Here is a 21,761-nt window from a genome sequence, read left to right as displayed (position 1 = left end):
AGGAGATAGGGCCTTGGACCCTCACAAAGTGAAAATGTAACACTGAGACCCATACGTACACCATGGTCCTTGAAGGGGTACACACAAAGTGAAACATAGAGTGGGAAAAAATGTACATATATACAACTACCAAACCTAGGAAACAAAAAAGAAGCATGCTTGTCTTGCTTGGCTTATACTCTATGTAAAAGAAAAATATCTCCTGAGGATGCACTATCATGAGTTTACCATCATGTGGGTGTGGTTTTCAAGATTACACTTGGCAAATGAGGAAACCCCAAGACGACAAATTAGCATTAAAAATGTGCCTAGCAGAAGCACCCCAGATAAAAACTTTACTATAAGAGCTCATAATTCAACATTACAAAACACAGAAGGAAAGAATCCACCATGTCAGCAGAAATAATAAATAGCAGAATTAGTTCTCCCAAGAACTGCAAATCATGGAATTATTGGATATTGTAGCAGCCAGACTCTAGGGTGGCACCCATGAACAGTGTCTCCTAGTGTTCATTCCCTTTCATAACCCTCTCCCCCTAAGTGTGGGCATACGTATGGCTTGCTTCTAACCAACAGAATGCAGCAACAATGATGAGATTTATGTGATTACGTGTACATGATTATGTTACATAAGACGGTAATGCCAGTCTTACTAAGAAACTCCCTCCCTTGCTGGTTTTGGAGAAGCAAGCTGCCATGTTGCGAGCTACCATATGGAGAGGACCACATGGCACAGAGCCGAAGTGGCTGCTAGCTGACAGCTAACAAAAAATGAGTTCTTATTTTGGTGGTCTGCAAGGAACTGAATGCTGCTAACAACCATGTGAGCACTGAAGAAGACTGTTCCCCAGGTGAGCCCCAGATGAGAAACCAGCCCTGGTCAATATCCTGATTTACAGCCTTGTGGAGGACCCAGCAAAGCTGTGCCCAGACTCCTTATCCGTATAAACTGTGAGGTAATAAAGGTGTGTTGTTTAAGCCACAAAGTTGTGATAATACCCTTATGTAGGAATAGATACCTAACACAGCTACAGACTATAAAATATGTTTAAAATGCTTAAGACATAAAAGGAGAACTAAAAACATGAAGAAAAATAAGACAAAAAGATAAATCACCAGGAAGATTTAAAAAACACAAGTAGAATGTCTAATAATAATAAAAAGTAATTCCTTAAATGATTTAACTCAATGGATGGGTTAAACAGCAGATTGAAATCTGCTGAAGAAATAAAATATGAACTGGAAAACAGATCAAAGAAAATTGATCTTGTTCAGTTTTAAAACATATAACACAGATATTACAAGATGGAGAAACTTGAGAGATTAAGAGAGATATGGGATAGACTGAAAAGCACCAACATTGACCAGAGAATCCAGAAAAGAGAAGTAGAAAGACTGAAAGAAATAATGGCTGAGAATTTTCCAGAATTGATGAAAGACATGACTCCTCAGATTCTAGAAGCAACTTAGACCCAAGAAAGATAATTGTAGTAATAAACACATTGAGGTGACATACAGAACCCCAAAGTCAAAGGGAAGATTATAAAAGGAATGAGAAAAAACATCCTCCCTCAAGGGAGCAAAAGCAGACTCTTCAACAATAGCAATAGAAACCAGAAGACAGTAGAATAATATCTGCAAAGTGCTGAGAGAAAATTGTCCACCTAGAATTCTATATTCAGCTAAATGATCAATGAGAGAAGAAAATACACATTTTCAGACCAAAAAAATCTGATTTTTACCACTAGTAAATCCTAATGAAAAACCTATTAAAAGCTATTCTTCAGAAATCAAACCCAAAGGAAGGAATGTGATGCAAAAACCAACGGTAAGCAAGAAATTTGTGCGTGATATGTATAGCTGATTCACTTTGTTACAAAGCAGAAACTAACACACCATTGTAAAGCAGTTAAACTCCAATAAAGATGTTAAATAAATAACTAAATAAATCTATACATCATTGATGGTAATAAAAAAATAGTTGAGACTACTTACTGGGTATAAACAAAATTAATATATATATATTCTGAATCACACTGCTGTACACTTGAAACATTGTAAATAAACTATACTTCAGTTTAAAAATGTGTTACCCTGATGTTCAATTCAATAAGGCAAAAATCTCACATTGCTGCAAGAACATCTTTAGATTCAATAGCACTCTGTAGTAAAAGTGCCGTGGATTTACCTAGCAATCCTCTTATTCCTCACTTTCATTTCATTCTTATCTACCCTCTCTACTCATTAATTCCTACATTCTCCACATAATTTTGCTCCTAGGCTCTAATTTTTACTCTTTTTTTCTCTCTTCCTCCTTCCCACTGATTTTTTATTTTGAACATGTTTGTGTGTATGTATACATATGTGTAAACATGTATAATACTTTCCTTTTTTACTAATTTTTTTAAAATCCCAATGTATATGCTTTGGAGAGTGGTAAATTCTAAATGTGTAGTTTTTGTTGGGATACAGTTTGAAAGGTTTCTACAAAGATAGAAGAACTTACAAAAGACTGTGGTACCCAGATCCACTTCATTCTATTGTAATGGTCTCACTGAAGCAAGTATGTAATGTTAAAAAAACAGTAGGACTATTGGCAGAAATCTTGGTTCCAAATCTTGGCAGTGATAGATGGTCCACTGGCAAGTTGTTGCTAGGATCAAAGACTGTATCTTTGCACTCTGGTGCTGCTTCTCTTCCTCCTTGCCAAGACCATTTCATTTGGTTCCTAACTGAACGATTCTATCTGGAAGCTGTGCAATGAAACCTTCAGGATGTGCCCAAGACTGTCGTTCAAACTCCTGGACCACAGTTAGTCATGCTAAATCACTATCACTGACCTCCCATCTAGTCTGCCCACAGATATTTCTGCAATACTTCTTGAGGTAATAAAACTTCAAGGTATGTAATGTGTCGATCAGCATACAGAAAAGCATGTAAGTCTTCTGTAATCAACCCCTGGTCTCTTACCACGCAGCTCATCAGATGTACAGAGACAATATAAAAATCAAGTTAGGGCCTCCCTGGTGGCACAGTGGTTGAGAGTCTGCCTGCCGACGCAGGGGACACAGGTTCATGCCCTGGTCCGGGAAGATCCCACATGCCGCAGAGCGGCTGGGCCCGTGAGCCATGGCTGCTGAGCCTGCGCGTCCGGAGCCTGTGCTCCGCAACGGGAGAGGCCACACAGTGAGAGGCCCACGTACCGCAAAAAAAAAAAAAAAAAATCAAGTTAATGGCAACTTTAACACAGTGCCAGCTGATTATATTCTGCCATTGGCTTGATCAATCCAAGATCTGTATTGTACATGTACCCTTGAAGGAAGTTATACAGCATTTCTATTATAAAGAAACCAATGGTATTTCATGTTGTGAAACAAATCTATAGGACCATGGTATTAGAAGCAATTCTTTTATCTGGGGGCAGAAATCTTGGATAATTAAAACCTAAACCAATTTAGACAATTGCTCCACTAACCAAAAAATAAAATAACCACAGATGCAAAAAGCAAACAAGTCAAAAAGATTACATGATTTCCTCCTTTTATTTCCCCCAGTTAAACTAAAACCAATGTCTCCATCACTCCCTTCCCCCTATACTGTTTTGACTCTTCAAAAGAGAAGCTACGGAAGGATAAAAAGCTTATGGGCCTCGATAATCCCCAAACAGAATATCTCAGAATAACAAAATTGTGAGTGTATCCTGTTTCACAGTCATTTATAGCTGGTTGAATATCATTACAAAGAATTAACGTCTACCAAGCTCAAACAGAATTTCCCCTTTTACAAGTATATGGAAATATTGTGATTACAACAGCAACAAAAAAACCTACTTAACTGAGTGAGCTGCTGAAGATTTTTAGAGGAGTCAGCCTTGTAGTGGTGAAAACATAAAAAAAATGGTGGCACTTTAGCAGTCAGAGGCAATAGGTTAGGGAAAGGAGGATAAGTAGAGAATTACAGGTAAAGGATTAACAAGCAGAAGAGCCAATTGTGTGGTCTCAGAAAATGGTACTGGCAAATTAGAGATACAGTTTCATGATTTCATGGAGCCAGATCTGGGCTCTGTAGGAACCGAAGCCCTAATTCTCATGGTAAAAAGTACAAAGTTCTGTCAGCTGATTTATAAAACATAGTTATTAATGCCAAAGTCAGGGTGGTGGAGGTAACAGCAAACACCCAGGAGTACTCTCTGATGTCCTGAATAAGATTATAATACGATAATAAACAATATGACGAAGCTAATCTCCTCAGCATTGCTCAAGGAAAGGTCCCCTGGAATGGGGTTATTTCAGATTATAAGAACCACTTAAGTGGTCAACAGATATAGAAGTGATCAGCAGTTTTCTAGGCTTGATGACCTCTCTCCATAAAAGATTAGGAGAGCCTAAGAATAAAAACTGAAAAGATAAGTTAGCTTGAGTCATAATTCTATTCCCTTTCTTTCTCCCCTCAAAAAATGGCTACTCTCTCTTTCTCTTTGCAGAGAATCCTCTGTTCTCCGTCCTCTATTTTGCTTTGGAGAGGTCTTAAGATGTTCTTTCCTCCAACTCTGAGTATCTGTCTTACATAGCATGTAGCACAGAAGGCCAGGTGATGACACAGGGCCTATGCCACACAGAATCAGTCAACATTCTTTCCCCATCTTTAGACGGTCCAATAGCCTAAGTATCTCCAACAGCTGATTGCTGCAGGAAGCTCAGAGAACATCTTTGGTCAATGCCCCTGCTCCCAATCACTTCAATGATTCATTACAAGTCCTCTCTCAGGGTTCTCTTTTAAATTACTCACAACCAAACCAAAAAGGCATAAATTAGAAAAAAAGATAAGATGTCCTTTGTTGGAAGAGCAATTAATCGGCAGCAAAGAGAAAATAAGGCATACCAAATAAAATAGATAAAACTGAGAACCCACAAATCAGATTATAAAACAATATTCTGCTGACATTTAAATAAAGTAACTCAATGGCAACAATTTAGCTGCTGCCTTTCTGCCCACACTCCCAGATTTCTCTTGTTTGAGGCTGGACACAACTTTTCATTTCTGTGTACTTAGTGCTTCACATTGAACCAACATTATTTACTACTTACTTGAGCTTGCTTGCATACTTTAAAAGGGTGAATTGTTTCTTGGTAGAAAAGCTGATGATAAGCTTGTAGGTCAAACCAAAAGTACACACTGTTCTTCCACAACTGCAGATGGAAAAAGTACATAAATTACTACCACCCAATTATTAAAGCTCTACAAAGCTCTAATTTCAAATAAAAATAATTGTTTAGCTCCTTGGTGTTACTATAAATCAGGTTCAATTTAAGGCGGTTTTATCTTATATCACAAACTGGCAACATACAAATTATTTATTGGTATTGTCACTGGATCATTATATTTTTGTATATACGTTTCTCACATAATTGGTCATTAAAATAGTAAGTGTTCTAGTTAATAATTAAAAAGTAATCACGTTATCTCTGGCATGAAACCAAAATCTGAAGGTATTCTGATATATGTGGGCAAATGTATATTATACCAGAAGCAAACACAACTCTAATAATTGAGCTAGTGAAATACTTTTCATTTGAGCAAAATAAAGACTGTTTGTGACAACTAAAAAACAAGCAAACAAAAAACCTAGAAAAAGTTTGTTACTATTCATTGCAACTGTCATTGTTAGACTTATTAAAAATAAAACGTAAAGGATTGATAGAAATCAGCACTGAAGTTAATATACATTACACTGAAACAAAGTTATATGAAAGTAATCTATTATTAATAATGCAAGTCAATTCTTGTCTATCTGTATTTTACTTTTCTTTGTAATTTTAGTAGGAAAATGAACCAAAGAGAATTATAATTAAGATATTTAAAATTTTACTAAATATTTAACATGAGATTTCTTACCAGAGGAGATGGGAATTTTAACATCAAATATAACTATCTGAGCATTAAGTTATTTCAATCTCTCATTTTAAATGAAGTAAAAGTATAAAATTAGATTTAAAATAATTATCTTCTACCTTGCTCCCTGAGTTCTCACAGAATTTAGTAAAGAAGAATCCAGCTCTATTTTCTACATACAAAGATTGCAACAAATTTTCCATGTGAAATCCTCCCAAGGCACCATCTGCCATGGTTTTAATCTAGATAACAAAACAGAAGTACATTATCCACCCAGAAACATTGTTATTTTTTTATGGCATTGTACAACAACAGGGTTTCATAAATTCTACCAAGCTGTCATTTCCCCACTGGACTATTTTATTTTATTTTTGTACCATATATGTAATTAATGCAGTATGTTTGCATCTGCCTGTCCCACAAGATTCGTTTATGGAGCCAACTATAGCAGCAGAGTTCATTCTATGATAAACTAATCTGATTTCAAACTTAATATTAAACTGACTTCCCAACCTCAACTATTTTCACATTTCAGGCACCGTGACACCATTTTAGGAGTCTTCCAAATCTCTGTTGGTGGCCTCTTTCCTACGTATTTACTGTTATTTTAGCCTTGAACCGCTGCTATAATAGCTACAAGAGAGTTATAAAAAGAAATATCTTCAAGGCCTCTCAGTGATGCTCATTAACTGTCCTTGCGGGGTCCCTCTTTGGACAGTCTCACTCCATACAGGTCACGGCCCTCAGAGTGTAAATGGCAGTATAAGTTCTCATAAAACTTTGCTATTTATGGGCTTCTCTGCCAACAGTGCTGGCAAGCCTAACACCGTTCTTGAAACACAGAAAGCTGGCTATTTCTCCAAGCACAAGAGTAACTCTAGAATAAGGAAGGGCGTCCATATTCACATGAGCTCTTTGCTATCTGTTGTGTGGAACTCAGACTACTTCTTTGTAATCTTAAGATAACTGTGGAATGGACGATTTAGGGTTTAAGTCAGGTTCTTGCTCTCTCTGTTATAGTGTCTCTCTGCCTCTCCCTTTATCCCCCTACTAAACAAATTCTGAGGTGAAAATTTAATGTTTTTATGATGTTTAACCATTAGCATTCCAAAGCTAAAAAATCATTATTTGGGTAGGAAATAATACTAAATAGAAGAAAAGGAGAACTGTTTTCTTAGAATAAAATAAATAGTCCAAAATTATATGCAAATGTTCAGTCCATACTAGGACTACGAAAGTTTCTACCTAAAGTATAATTGCTAAAGAATGTGAAATTTTCATTTAGAACTGGTGTATTAAATCCATATTATCAAAGTAACCACACACTGGAAATACTCTGCTTTATAAAAGTTCTAAACATACTTCCAAAACATAACATAGAATATTACTTTTTATAAAATGTTAAAAATGTAATAAAAATCCTAGAGGGCTTTATTTTGTGTCTGAGGTGTGATCATACCAAAACGAGAATGTAGCTGTTTTTGAAAACAGTAATCAACAGAGTACACAGCAACATGGTACTACAAAAGGAAATAGAAAGTTTCTGCATAAAAATCCTTTTGTAAGGAAAAAATAATTCTTTTGTTCAGTAAAGAAAAAAGTCATTATGGTAAATCACTAAAAATTCTCTAAAATCAGGGGACACTGAATAGGTTAAATGAGGAATCAAATTACTCAGTTCTCAAAATACTTACCACAGGTTCTTCTGTATAAGTATATCTTCTACCCAGCTGGGGCTTCAGACATTCAGAAATGTCAGTAAAAGATGCTAAACAAATAATTTTGCTGCTTTCTGACATGTGCCTTGACCTAAATTATAGGGATGAGAACTAATTGATCAACAAATATTTTGAGCACCTTTGGTATACATTCACCGAATCTTAGGCGTGCTCCTAAGCATTGTGAGAGAATTAGAAAAAAAAGTATCAGCATCAAGTCCAGCCCTCAAGAGGAAGTTGAGAAAATGAGGTACAGTCATACATAAAGACAACTCTCAATAAAATAACTGCTGGTTGAATGAATTCGTGAACATATCACAGATGCCAAATGTCTGGGACGGATAATAAAACTATGGGTGTGTAAGAATGAGAAGTCCCTTGGAGCTATATTAGTAATTAAAGAAATGAGCTTCTTCCTGAGTAATGGGTGGAAGATAAATTCTGTGTGTATGTGTGTGTGGGGGCTGTGTTTAGAGGGGTTCTTCAGATGGTGAGAAGAGTGAACAATGTATGAAGGTAAGTAGGCAAAGTCTTGTTTAAAATGCAGCAAGTTAACTAATTTTCTTAGGGCAAGAGAACACTAACAGCTAAACTACATACCAAACATTGTGCCAAATATAATTCATATGATCATATTTAATCCTCACAACAGGTGGGATTCATAAGGGTTTATATGTGGTGGTTTGAGATGAGATGATGGAAGACTCTGGAGTTAGACTAATGACTTTCAACATTAGCTTTTTATATTTTCTCATCCAGCTCCCTCTCCCATAGCCCACTGCAATTCTTCCAAACCTCATTTTCCAGCTCCATAACCCATGCCTGTTCCAACTCACCAGCCTTCCTCCACGCCAATCCACCAGCAGATTACTCTGCAGGTTCTTCTCAGACAAAATGTAGGTACATCATGCTTCAGTTTCCCCTGTGCCATGTAGCAGACACTATTAATTGACTGGCTAACTCAACACCCATTTCTGACAACATGATTCTATCACCAGCATCACTAAAATACTGAAAAAGCTGAATATTCACTTATCAAGACTCCAGGTAGGGAGGGGTTGTCATGTAACAGTTATGACTGAGATATAAAACGATGTCTGCTGGGGAGCTTCTATGAAAGCCTGCTTTCCTGACTACAAGGAGAGAATTAATGGATATTGCCCCTCCTCCTTCTTTATGATTTGAAAGCCTGATGTCAGGAGCTGTAACACCACTGACTATAAAGGAATGGCCAAGAGCATTACAAAGACTTAGGCCTCAATACTCCTGATCTGGTGAACCAATACTGGCAGTTGCCTACACTTAGATTTCTTGCTCTGTGAAAAACATAATTCCATTTGTCTAGGCCATTGTTAGTCAACTTTTCTGTTATTTGCAGCTGAAAGCATTCAAATTTATCTATCAACAGATATATTTACCTACACCCGCCCATACTTCCTTCCATCCTGTCTCAGGAAGAAGTGTCCTATTTCCTGTCCAAGGTAGCCCCATTGCCTTGGTTACTGAACCCTTCCCTCTCTTCTCCTTTGAAGGGAAAGGTACAGAGAGTAGATGAGGTTACCGGGGGTTGGGGGAGGGAAGAGTGAGGAGTGATCGTTAATGAGATGGAGCTTCTTTTTTGGCTGATGAGTTGTTGTGGAATTATATAGTGGTGATGGTTTTACAACTTTGTGCATATACTAAAAGTCACTGAATTGTATACCTGAACATGATTAAAACAGTGAATTTTACGACAGGTAAATTTTATCTCAATAAAGAAGAATAAAAGTGAAGTAATAAATCCTTAAACAAATCATTATCCACCAGCAGACTACACACCAAAGTTAACACCAAAGGGTATTTCTTCAAGCTGAAGGAAAATAACTCCGTTTGAAATAAAGAACAATGAAAAGCATAAATAGGTGGGCAAATCTAAACGAATTTTTAAAATATACTGTATTAAATAAGTACAATATTATTGAGGGTATTTTGAGTTCTCAAGCTTGAGAAACATTACTGAGCAGGGAAAAGAAAGAATTGAAGGGCAATCTTCTCAGAGACATCTTTTGATTGTACAGCTCATGAGAAGCTAGAGATCATAACTACCACCTCTTTAAAATTACCAATCTTTGGCATTCTACGATTAATTAGAGTATGCATGGGAAATACAACCCTCTAGTATCTATCCCTGAAATATAAGAACTCATGTAAAAAAAGAAAAGTATTAGTTTTCAATTTCTATTTAATTTTTAAATTCTTCAAAAATCTTATCATTGCAGAAAAGCACTTGGGACACAAAAAGCTGCACCTACCCTTTCTTAATCACATCATCCTTAGGAAAAACTGGATTCAAAGACTCACTCTTCCAAGGTTTTTGAATTGCTGTTTTTACTCTAGGTGGTTTCTTGGGAGATTTAGAAAGTTGTAATAAACTGGATTCTTCTTTCTAAAAAGTAGTTAGATAATGAACAAAGTGAAAAATGGGCAAAATGGGAAAAAAAGGACAGAGAATAAAGCACAGCTCTCCAAAAATACCTCAAAATTGTTTTGATTAGAGGATTTCTTTCCTCACTCTATCACTTACCATGCTATGTTTGAGACGGAGAATATTTTTTATTCTCCGTCTCAAACTCCGACTTTCATGCAACCAGCAGGCTGAAATCCCTATACCTATTGAGAGTATTAAAATAGAAGGCCAAAGGCTTTATGTTATTATGAAAAAAGACTCTTTCCTGGAGGAAGAACTTTGTAAAAACTTTTCTTTATTCTGTAACTGAATAAGTTTTAGTGCCCTGTGTGTGTATGTGTATGTGTGTGTGGTGGGGTAGGGAATGCAGGTAGCAGGGCGGGAAAAGATGTGTGGACACCACTGGTCCATAAGAGACTTATATCTTAACAGAACTATTTCCTTCCATTTTTGGATATTTTATTTTCATGCGTATTCTTCTCATTCTTAAATGTTCTTTATGGCAAAAGTTAATTATTTAAATCTAGAACATGAGATGCTACATACATGAATCAAAAAAATACAAACACCTAAATGTCCAAAGAGAGGAGAAAGAAACAATTATATATACTTATACATGTATTTATATATATAATATATAAATGTAACATTATATAATACTTAAAAGGATTATGAAAATTATGGAAAAATACTGATGAAGAAATTACCAGAATCGAAAGATATAAGTATATTACAATTAAAAATTGTATATTATACAATTAAAAATATAAGTATATTAAAAATATAAGTATATTACAATTAAAAATTCACAAAAAGCCTAAGAGAAAATAGGTTAATAGTTGTCTAGAAGTCGGTGAGATCTGAGTGATTTGTCTCTTCAGTTTCCAAATTTACAGTAGTTTTATTATTTTTATAATTTGAAAAAGAAACAAACTTTTCTTACATGTCAACTTCAATTAGAATGTAATATGTGCTGCTGGAGAGCAAGAAATTTATTTGTGATGCTTTATTATCCAGAACAAACAATAAAATCTCATATACACTCTAGGTGCCTAACAGCTACTCATATTTTTTTAAGAATTCTATAAACAAAATTAATTACTTAAGTATGTTTTACTTATAACATTCTAGGTGTCAGGGCTCACATCTGTTTTAGTAATTCGGAACAAAGCATGACATTAACCAATACTCACTAAATGAGTGGGACCACAGGGGACTGGGCTTATGAAAAGTGTATCATACAAAAGTGGCAAATTCATAGACACAAGGTAGAATAGTGGTTACCAGGGGATGCAGGAGGGGTTGGTTAATGGGTATATAGTTTCAAATTTGCAAGATAAAATAGTTCTGAAGACCTGTTTCACAGCAATGCAAATATACTTACTACCTCAGTGTACACTTGAAAATGGTTAAGATGGTAGATTTTGTTATGTGCTTTTTACCATACCACAATAAAAAAGTTTCCTTAATATAAAAAAAAAATTTTAAGTGTATTATACTTAAAATGAGAGGATGGCCTAAATTAGAATTTTTGAGCTTTCTGGCTTGGGAGAAAGCAAGAAAAGTAGCCAAAAAGAAACTGACAGAGAAAAAACTGACGAAAGGGCACAGTAGAATTGGGGGGTGGGTTAAGGAGCTGCTCTATATCATGACTGTGAGGGTAGCTACACAATGTATATATTTGTCAAAAATTACAGAACAGTACACTAAAAAGGGTGAATTTTACTCTACATAAATGATATCTCAACTTTTAAAACAGGAAAAATAAAGAAAACAGAATCGAGTTCCATTCCTTACACTGTTTTCTGCGGGGGAAACAGAATGAGATCAGAATTAGTTATCCAACTAGAAAACACCGATGACAACATATGGTGATGGTACTCAGAAAGCCAAATGTTATCAGATGATGTGCTCCCTACACCACACCTCTAAGGTTTGTGACTGGGTCACAAAGTCACATGGGCTAACAAGGAAGCTCAGATTTATCAGTAGAGTGGCATACAAAAAGGCCACAAGTGCAAAGGAGGTCAGAAAAATGTCTAAACAATGGATAAGAGACCATTAGCTCACTACAGTGACACTAACTCAAAGTGTGGTCCCCAGACCAGCAGCAAAAACATCACGTGGGAGGGAGCTTGTTAGATATGCAAATCCTTGGGCCCCATCCCAGACCTACTGAATATTGATCTTTAAGTGCAGCCCTGAAGTCTCTATTCGGACTCAGGTGACTCACACATGCTGAAGCTTGAGAACCACCAGCCTGTAGCAATGCTTTGCCTACACATCACCTAGGAGTCTTATTAAAATGTAGGTTCTAAAATGTGATTCTAATGTTCAGGCAGGATGAGAACTTCAATTCTAAGCCAACCTCCTGATTTTACAGTGACTCTCACCCAGTCTATATCAATTAAATCAGACTCTCTGAAGGTGGGACCCAGGCACCAGTATGTTTAAAAACTCTCTATGTGATTCTAGTATGTATACAGGATTAAGAACTCACTAATAGAAAAACTGTAAGGTATTTCCAGCTCTAAAGCACTACTTGTAGAAGCAGAATTTTAAAAACTGTAATTATACATCTTCCTGACTTTTAAAAATAAGATATCCTGATCACAAAGTAATCTTTTTTTTGAAGGGTTTGTGTGTGGCTATGGCTAACAACACTTAACATTCTGTGACACCTTTAAAGCTAGAAAGATTAATAAGGCTCCTTACTTCTGAAATGCAGGTGTTAGGTACATTTATTATATCTCTATGCCAAAGCATATAGGATTATTTACTTCTTCTCTGTAAAGCTGGTTAACTTTTCTTCTCTTTGTGGACTTTTCCCCATTTTTTGTACTATCTTATTCTTCCCCATTGTGAAAAAATGCTCACTATTTCTAATTTTGCTGTTGCTACTTTTCACTCATTTGTTCAGTTTACATTTATTAAGCACCAGGCACTGTTCTAGGCACTGAGGAAAAGCAGTTAACAAAGAAAAAATCCCTTATATTCTAGTAGGAGCTGAAAGACAATAAACATAGATCACATGGTCTTAAGTACAATAAAGCAAAATAAAGCAGAGCAGAGGGCTCCGATAGTGAGGGAGGGTATCTGTGCTGTCCTCCACAAGTGTGCTCACATGGAAGAGTCAAGGATAGCTTCTCTGATTAAGGGATATCTGAGCAGACACCAAAGTGAGTGAGGGGCAACATATCCGGAGGAAGGGTGCTGCAAGGGAAGGGAACAGCAAGTGCAGCCCTTCCAGGTTTTTGCTTGGTGTGTTCCAAGAACAGCAAAGAGGCCAGTGTGGAGTGGTGTAAGCTAGAGAAGAATGCTAGGAAATAAGGTCAGGAAGTCAGCAGGGGTGTGAACAGCTGTGTAAAGACTTTGGCTTGTATTCTGAGTGAGAGAGGAGGCCACTAGAGAGTTTTTGAGCAAGTGAGTACATGATCATGCATTTTTAAAAGATCACATTGGCTGATTGGTGGAGAACAAACCATAGGTTTTCTTATTTCCTAATTGTTGCAGCATGTACATTAACGACAAGCAAAAACAACAACAAAAGGTTTATGATGAAACTTAAGTATTAGTGTACAAAACCCAAGCATGGATATTTTATTACAAACTTAAGAGATCAAAGTATCAATGTACATCCTACCTGCATCTCAGGTATCTGTGGAATGCAAGATTTAGGTCTTAATGGCAAGAGGGTTGCCATTTGTGGAAAAGGGTCGACATCTTTCCTTGGTTTCTCTTGACGAAGGTGCCAGAATTTCAGTTCAGCACTAGCATGTTTTGTTGAGGATGAATGAGTAACACAGAATCTCGGTGCCCTAGTTGGAGGAAAAACAAATTTAAGATTAAACTAGACAATAAGCCTCAAAAATCAAAACGCTACCAAATGTATAATATCTACGCTCACAATTATCAGTCTTGCCACATCTCTTTTCTAATAATTTCTTCTTTTTCTGCTGCCTAGCCCCTCCTTCCAATGTTATTCTATGATATATCAACTGCCTGAAATCACATTCACTTATACAATATAAAGAGGCAATATACACGAAGAAAAAATAATTAATAAAATTACATTTAAATTATTATCTGTTTGATAAGAAAAAGAAACCTATATATCTAGTTAATGAAGGAATTTTAAAAAATAATTTACAGTTTCTAGTAAAACAAAAATAGAATGCATCTGTGATCTGTTTTAAAGCAGTTTACAATTTATCTATAACACCAAATAAAAACTAGTGGATTAAATTAACATTTAAAAATATATAAACATTTTTATAATGCTTAAGTATACTACTAAAGTGGATTATGAATCATATGATCTATTTTCAAGCCTTAAATTTAAAGGTAAGAATTAATTTTATAACAATTTAGATAATAAATGAAAGACCTACACTACTGCCAGAAATTTAGGAAAAAGAATGTTTGGCACAGTATCAAGGCCCCACTTAACTTGATGGATATTCCCATATTGCCTATGGGGTTAACTCCAGCTGGCAGGGCCTGTTGTTAATTACTTCTTGGACTAGGTTTTCCCCCTGGTGCCATGGTCCAAAGACTAATTTCACTTCATATTTCAGGTCCTGGTAGAAAATTGCCTCCCTTTAAAAACAGGAAGATGGTAGATACTTCCCTGATGTAAACACAGGTTAGGAGTGGAAGAGAACCCAAAGTCCATAATTAGTTTAGGATCAGAAAGCACCCTGTAAAGATCTGGGTGGTCACTTTACACCATATTTCAAAACCTTTACTTGCAGACTTGGAAATATCTAAAATTACCTCTTATTTTCATGCCAATTAGTAAGTGGGCATATTTACAAGACCCTGATCAAATAAATCATACATGTGCTGGACAGGAAATCTGGGTATATCAATTTTCTAATTCCCATCATCACAGTATATTCACATGGCCCCATTTTAATCTTGCATTTTTATTTAATTCATTGCATTAATTTTTTATCAGCCACTACGTGAATTCATCAAATACTGTGGACTACATTTCACAGTCAATCCTAAACAGGTATTGTATTCTTTTTCACACTTCCATCATACAGGTTCTCATGTACATTGATTGTACACCTCTTAATCTGAAGGTCTAGAGAGTGGGAGAAGGTATTTGCCACGTAAATCACCAAAGGAACTGCATCCAATATATGTGTGTGTAAACACGTGTATATATATATATATATATATATATATATGTATATACATGTGTGTGTATGCGAATGTGTGTATATCTATCTATATCTATTTATCTATCTATGTATCTCACAATAGAAAAATGGGCAAGGAAGATAAACAAGCAATTCATGAAAGTTGAAATCCAAATGACCACTCAATATTGAAAAGGTTATCAACCTCACCAATAATCAGGGAAATGCAAGTGAAAAAGCACAAAACACCAATGACATACCAAATACATAGGCAAAAATTTAAGACTCTGACAATATTAAATGTTACCATGGATTTGTAGCCATGGATACTGTCATATTCTGGTTGGTGGGAATGCAAATTGGTACAACTACTTTGGAAAAATGGATATGTGTACAGCATTGCTTGCAATTGTGAAAAGAGAAAATGACACAAATTTTTTTAAACACTAAATAAATTATGGTATATTCATGCACTGGAATGCCATATACAACAGTGAAAATTAATAAAACTCTTAAATACAGTCAAATCTTACAAATATATTGTTGATAGAAGACACAAAGAAGGCATACAACATGATTCCATTTTTATAAAGTTGTAGAACAGGCAGATAAAAATACATGCTTAGGGATTTATTTGCATACATGGTTGGTAAAACAACAAAGAAAAGCAAGGCGATAATCACAGAAGTCAAGATACTGGCTACCCCCAAGTGGGAGTAAGGATGGTGTGATCAGGAAGGCAACTTCACGGGTCTCGGTAATGCTTTATTTCCCAAGCAACATGGTGGTGACATGAATGTTTGTTTGTGTTTACGTTTGAATTTTAAAGAATATACAGGATTTAGCTAGATCAAGAAAAAAGGTTAAGAAAGAATTCTGAGAAAATGGCGAAGTCAGCAATACTGTTCTTCTACCTCTCAGAATCCCTTCATAAAAACAGACAGCACAGCTAGATGGCAAAACCAAAAACTCACGGACGACATTTAGAACAAAATGTTAATGTGACACAGTATCCCCCCAAACCCCAATATACAAGCAGGTGGGTACAAAAGATCAGCCATAAGACTTGCAAGACGTTGGTGTGTAGGTGAGAAGAAGGCAGTGCCTGATGGACCTGAGAATGCAACAGCACCAAAAGAGCCAGAAAAGCATAGCAGGCCTGTCTGAGGTTAGCAGTTGAGACTGGAAGGGCTTTTGCCCTCTCCAACACTGAGTGAGTACACACAAATTCAATCACATTTCTACTTACCAACAAAGAACAACCGGAAAGCCCAAATAACAAAATGTATGAACTACGGTACATGTAACAATTGGGATGCATTATGCTTCAGTGGCATTATGCTGACCAACAGAAGTTAATGCTGTATAATTATATGACATTCTAAAAAGACAAAACTATAGTGACAAAGGACAGATCAGTGGCTGCCAGGGGTTGGGAGTGGGGGAAGAGTCTAATGACAAAAGGGTGGTGTGAGAGTTTCTTAAGATGATAGAATTGTTTGTACACTGATTGTCATGGTGGTTATGTGAATCTATACAGTTTGCTTTCACTGTATGTTAATGAAAAACATAGAAAAGAAGGAAAGAGGAAAAACAGTCTTTTCAATAAATGAGGATGAGCAACTGGATATCCATAAGCAAGAAAAAAAAAAACCAAAACTGAACCTTGACCTAAACCTCACACCATATGTAAAAAATAACTCAAAATGGGCCACGGACTTAAATGTAAAACATAAAATTATAAGGTTTTTAGGAAAAACATAGGAGAAAATCTTCAGAATATAGCGTTAGGCAAAGAGTTCTCAGGTTTGACACCGCAGGCATGATCCATAAAAGGAAGGCCTCATCAGAATTCAAAAACTTTGCTCTATAAAAGACTCACTTTTTTTGGTTTTTCAGATACGGTTATATTTATTCTTAATAGTAGGTGTATTTGACATAGGGAAGTTTGCATTAGGTGAATAAACTTGGCTCAAGAGGATAACTGCCTTTACTCTAATGAAACATTTGTAGTAAAAATTATGTGGAACCCTTCATTTAGAGAGTCCTCCAATATATTCCCCTCCCCCTCCCAGGGAAAATCCCACACACGTTTAATTTCAGATTTTCTCTTGCAAGTTGTTTTCTTTCTTGTCTACATGGTCTTCTGTTGTTTGATTTGTCCTGTTTTTTCTTCAGTGAATTAGTCTTCATAATTAGTATGGTAACATGAGTTTGTGAAAGCTGCATTTTCCATTTGCACCTCTAATTCCAGTTCATCACCACAGGATTCACTCTTTTCTCTTCTATATTTGTAACTCTCTTCCACATTGATGAGAATTCTGGTTCCCATTATCCACAATATTTTTGTTTGCTTAATCTACATGACTGGCTTACTATAAAAGGATATAACTCAGAAATAGCCAGATGGAAGAGAAGCATAGGGCAAGGGATGTGGGTGCACCTCTACATGTTCACCCATCCAGAAGGTATGAAAGACCCTTTTAAGAAGACTTCAGAAAGCTTGTCTTTAAGAAGACAAGCTAAAAACTGGAAGAAAATATTTGCAAACTATATACCTGACTAATGGCTAGTATCTAGAACATAAAAATAACTCTAAAACTCAATAATAAGAAAGAACACAATCAGAAAATGTACAAAACACACAGATATGTCACTGAAGTGTATATGCAAATGACAAATAAGCATATAAAACACATTCAGCATCATTAACAACTGGAGAGTTTCAAAGTAAAACTACAATGAGATATCACTACACACTTATAAAAATAAGTAAATAAGTATTTACTGGCTAAAATAGAAAACTGTGACAACATCAAACAATTGCAAGGATGCAGAAAAACTGGATCATTCATACACTGCTGGTGGGAATGTAAAAGGGTACATCCACCCTGGAAAACAGTTTGGCAGTTGCTGCTGAAACTAAAAAAAGACTATGTATGACCCACTAATTTCACTCTAGGACATTTATCCCAGAGAAAGGAAGACTTACGTTCATGCAGAAACCTGTACATCAATGTTCATAGCAACTTTATTAATAATATCAAAAGACTGGAAACAACCCTAATGTCCTTCAATGAGTGAATGAATGTATAACATCCATAAAACAGAATACTACTCAGCAATGAAAAAGAACAAAACAACTTGGATGGATATCAAAGGAATTATGCTGAATGAAAAAACCAGTCCCCGAAGATTACATATTGTATTAGTTCATTTATATAATAGATTAGTAGTTTCCAGGAATTATGAGAAAGGGGAAAGGAAAGAGGTAGGTATGGTTATAAGAGAGCAGTACAAAGAGAGGCATGTGGTAATGTAACTGCTCTGTATCTTGACTGTAACAGCAAATGCATGTGATAAAACTATATAGAACTAACTATACACAGAGAAATAAATGCTTGTAAAACTGGCAAAATATGAAAAAAGACTGGAGAGTTATATCAATGTCAATTTCCTCATTGCAATATTGCACGGCAGTTATGCAAGATGTTACCATTGGAAGAAACTGGGTGAAAGGTATACAGAATCTCTGTATTATTTCTAACAGCTGCATATGAATCTACAATTATCTCAAAACAAAAAGTTAAATTTAAAAAAGGAAAACTTCCACTGTATTAGCAATGATTTTTTAAGTTGGGTGGTGTGTATACAGGTGCCTATTTTAGTATAATTTATACCCTTCTGCATTTCTTAAATATTTAAGAATAGAAGTTTACAGAGAAAGAGAAAAACAACATTCTCTTTATATATGGAAAAATAAAAAGTTTACAAGTAATCTGGAATACCTAGATGAGACATAATGCCAAAGACATAGGCAGGGACAAATCATGATAATCTCAGGGTATATGTCCAGTAGTGGGATTGCTGGGTCATATGGTAGTTCTATTTTTAGTTTTTTAAGGAACCTCATACCTTCTCCATAGTGGCTGTATCAATTTACATTCCAACCAACAGTGCAAGAGGGTTCCCTTTTCTCCACACCCTCTCCAGCATTTATTGTTTCTAGATTTTTTGATGATGGCCATTCTGACCGGTGTGAGATGATATCTCATTGTAGTTTTGATTTGCATTTCTCTAATGATTAATAATGTTGAGCATTCTTTCATATGTTTGTTGGCAATCTGTACATCTTCTTTGGAGAAATGTCTATTTAGGTCTTCTGCCCATTTTTGGATTGGATTGTTTTTTTGTTATTGAGCTGCATGAGCTGCTTGTAAATTTTGGAGACTAATTCTTTGTCAGTTGCTCTATTTGCAAATATTTTCTCCCATTCTGAGGGTTGCCTTTTCATCTTGTTTATGGTTTCCTTTGCTGTGCAAAAGCTTTGAAGTTTCATTAGGTCGTATTTGTTTATTTTTGTTTTTATTTCCATTTCTCTAGGAGGTGGGTCAAAAAGGATCTTGCTGTGATTTATGTCATAGAGTGCTCTGCCTATGTTTTCCTCTAAGAGTTTTACAGTGTCTGGCCTTACATTTAGGTCTTCAATCCATTTTGAGTTTATTTTTGTGTATGGTGTTAGGGAGTGCTCTAATTTCATTCTTTTACATGTAGCTGTCCAGTTTTCCCAGCACCACTTATTGAAGAGGCTGTCTTTTCTCCTTTGTATATTCTTGCCTCCTTTATCAAAGATAAGGTGACCATATGTGCGTGGGTTTATCTCTGGGCTCTCTATCCTGTTCCATTGATCTATATTTCTGTTTTTGTGCCAGTACCATACTGTCTTGATTACTGTAGCTTTATAGTATAGTCTGAAGTCAGGGAGCCTGATTCCTCCAGCTCCGTTTTTCTTTCTCAGGATTGCTTTGGCTATTTGGCGTCTTTTGTGTTTCCATACAAATTGTGAAATTTTTTGTTCCAGTTCTGTGAAAAATGCCATTGGTAGTTTGATAGGGATTGCATTGAACCTGTAGATTGCTTTGTGTAGTAGAGTCATTTTCACAATGTTGATTCTTCCAATCCAAGAACATGGTATATCTCTCCATCTATTTGTATCATCTTTAATTTCTTTCATCAGTGTCTTATAATTTTCTGCATACAGGTCTTTTGTCTCCTTAGGTAGGTTTATTCCTTCAAAGAGAGTCATGTACCACAATGTTCACTGCAGCTCTATTTACAATAGCCAGGACTTGGAAGCAACCTAAGTGTCCATCGACAGATGAATGGATAAAGAAGATGTGGCACATATATACAATGGAATATTACTCAGGCATAAAAAGAAATGAAATTGAGTTATTTGTAGTGAGGTGGATGGACCTAGAGTCTGTCATACAGAGTGAAGTAAGTCAGAAAGACAAAAACAAATACCATATGCTAACACATATACATGGAATCTAAAAAAAAAAAAAAAAAGGTCATGAAGAACCTAAGGGCAAGACAGGAATAAAGACGCAGATCTACTAGAGAATGGACCTGAGGACACAAGGAGGGGAAAGGGTAAGCTGGGACAAAGTAAGAGAGTGGCATGGACATATATACACTACCAAATGTGAAACTGATAGCTAGTGGGAAGCAGCCGCATAGCACAGAGAGATCAGCTCGGTGCTTTGTGATCACCTGGAGGGGTGGGATAGGGAGGGTAGGAGGGAGGGAGACGCAAGAGGGAAGAGATATGGGGATATAAGTATATGTATAACTGATTCACTTTGTTATAAAGCAGAAACTAACATACCATTGTAAAACAATTATACTCCAATAAGGTTGTTAAGGAAAAAAAAGGGGATGTGATTGAGCTAATTAAAGAAACACATATCATTGAAAAAAATCATGATGATCTTTTTGTTGTTGTTGTTTTGTTTTGTTTTGTTTTGTTTTGTTTTGCGGTATGCGGGCCTCTCACTGTTGTGGCCTCTCCCGTTGCGGTCACAGGCTCCGGACGTGCAGGCTCAGTGGCCATGGCTCACGGGCCCAGCCGCTCCGCGGCATGTGGGATCCTCCCGGACCGGGGCATGAACCCTTGTCCCCTGCATCGGGAGGCGGACTCTCAACCACTGCGCCGCCAGGGAAGCCCATGATAATCTTATTTGTTAACTTAAGGAATTTGAACCTTACACTGAAAGCTTTGGGGTAACTAGTTAAAGACTTAAAGCAGAGAAGTAACATGATCAGATCCATCACAGCCACACTGGACAGCTCACTGATCCTCAGAAGGCACACATTTTCTCCACTAGGTCCATTCTCTTTCTCTTGTTTAGAGTCCCTTGAGTCCCAGGTGAAATATTACCTCTTCTCTGTATCCTGTACATTCACCACACTTTCTTTTACTACACTCATTTTATATGTATGTTCCTCCCACTAGACTAGGATCACTAGACTTGACTGTGTTTTTTACCCTTGTATCCTTAGCACAACACTTGGCCCATAGAAAGTGTTCATGGAATGTTTATTGAGACAAATCCAACTCAAGCTACATGTACACACACACACAAATGCACACACACACACACATCAATTTGATGAGGTCCTGAGCGTAAGAAGGTCAGGGGTAGAAGGATATGCTCACAAAGTTCAAATGGAGCTTAAGTACTGTCTAGTCTTATTACGGATTTAAAGTCC

At 36.3% G+C, this 21,761-nt stretch overlaps 1 protein-coding gene across 5 annotated transcripts in view; it reads right to left on the bottom strand.

Moving 5' to 3' along the window:
• Positions 1 to 21,761, bottom strand: part of RGS22 (regulator of G protein signaling 22) — a 165,950-nt gene that overhangs the window by 81,011 nt on the left and 63,178 nt on the right. For all 5 annotated transcript variants that reach the window (XM_067711622.1, XM_067711624.1, XM_067711623.1 and 2 more), the window contains exons 10-14: positions 13,700 to 13,874; positions 9,902 to 10,035; positions 7,587 to 7,701; positions 6,012 to 6,134; positions 5,088 to 5,189 (exon numbers count right to left, since the gene is read on the bottom strand). In XM_067711622.1, the coding sequence (XP_067567723.1) occupies positions 5,088 to 5,189; positions 6,012 to 6,134; positions 7,587 to 7,701; positions 9,902 to 10,035; positions 13,700 to 13,874 (649 nt within the window). The remainder of the gene's footprint in view (positions 1 to 5,087; positions 5,190 to 6,011; positions 6,135 to 7,586; positions 7,702 to 9,901; positions 10,036 to 13,699; positions 13,875 to 21,761) is intronic.

Source organism: Pseudorca crassidens, chromosome 17 (assembly GCF_039906515.1).
Source record: "Pseudorca crassidens isolate mPseCra1 chromosome 17, mPseCra1.hap1, whole genome shotgun sequence".
Taxonomy (NCBI): Eukaryota; Metazoa; Chordata; class Mammalia; order Artiodactyla; family Delphinidae; genus Pseudorca; species Pseudorca crassidens.
This window is presented reverse-complemented; position numbering and strand designations above follow the sequence as displayed.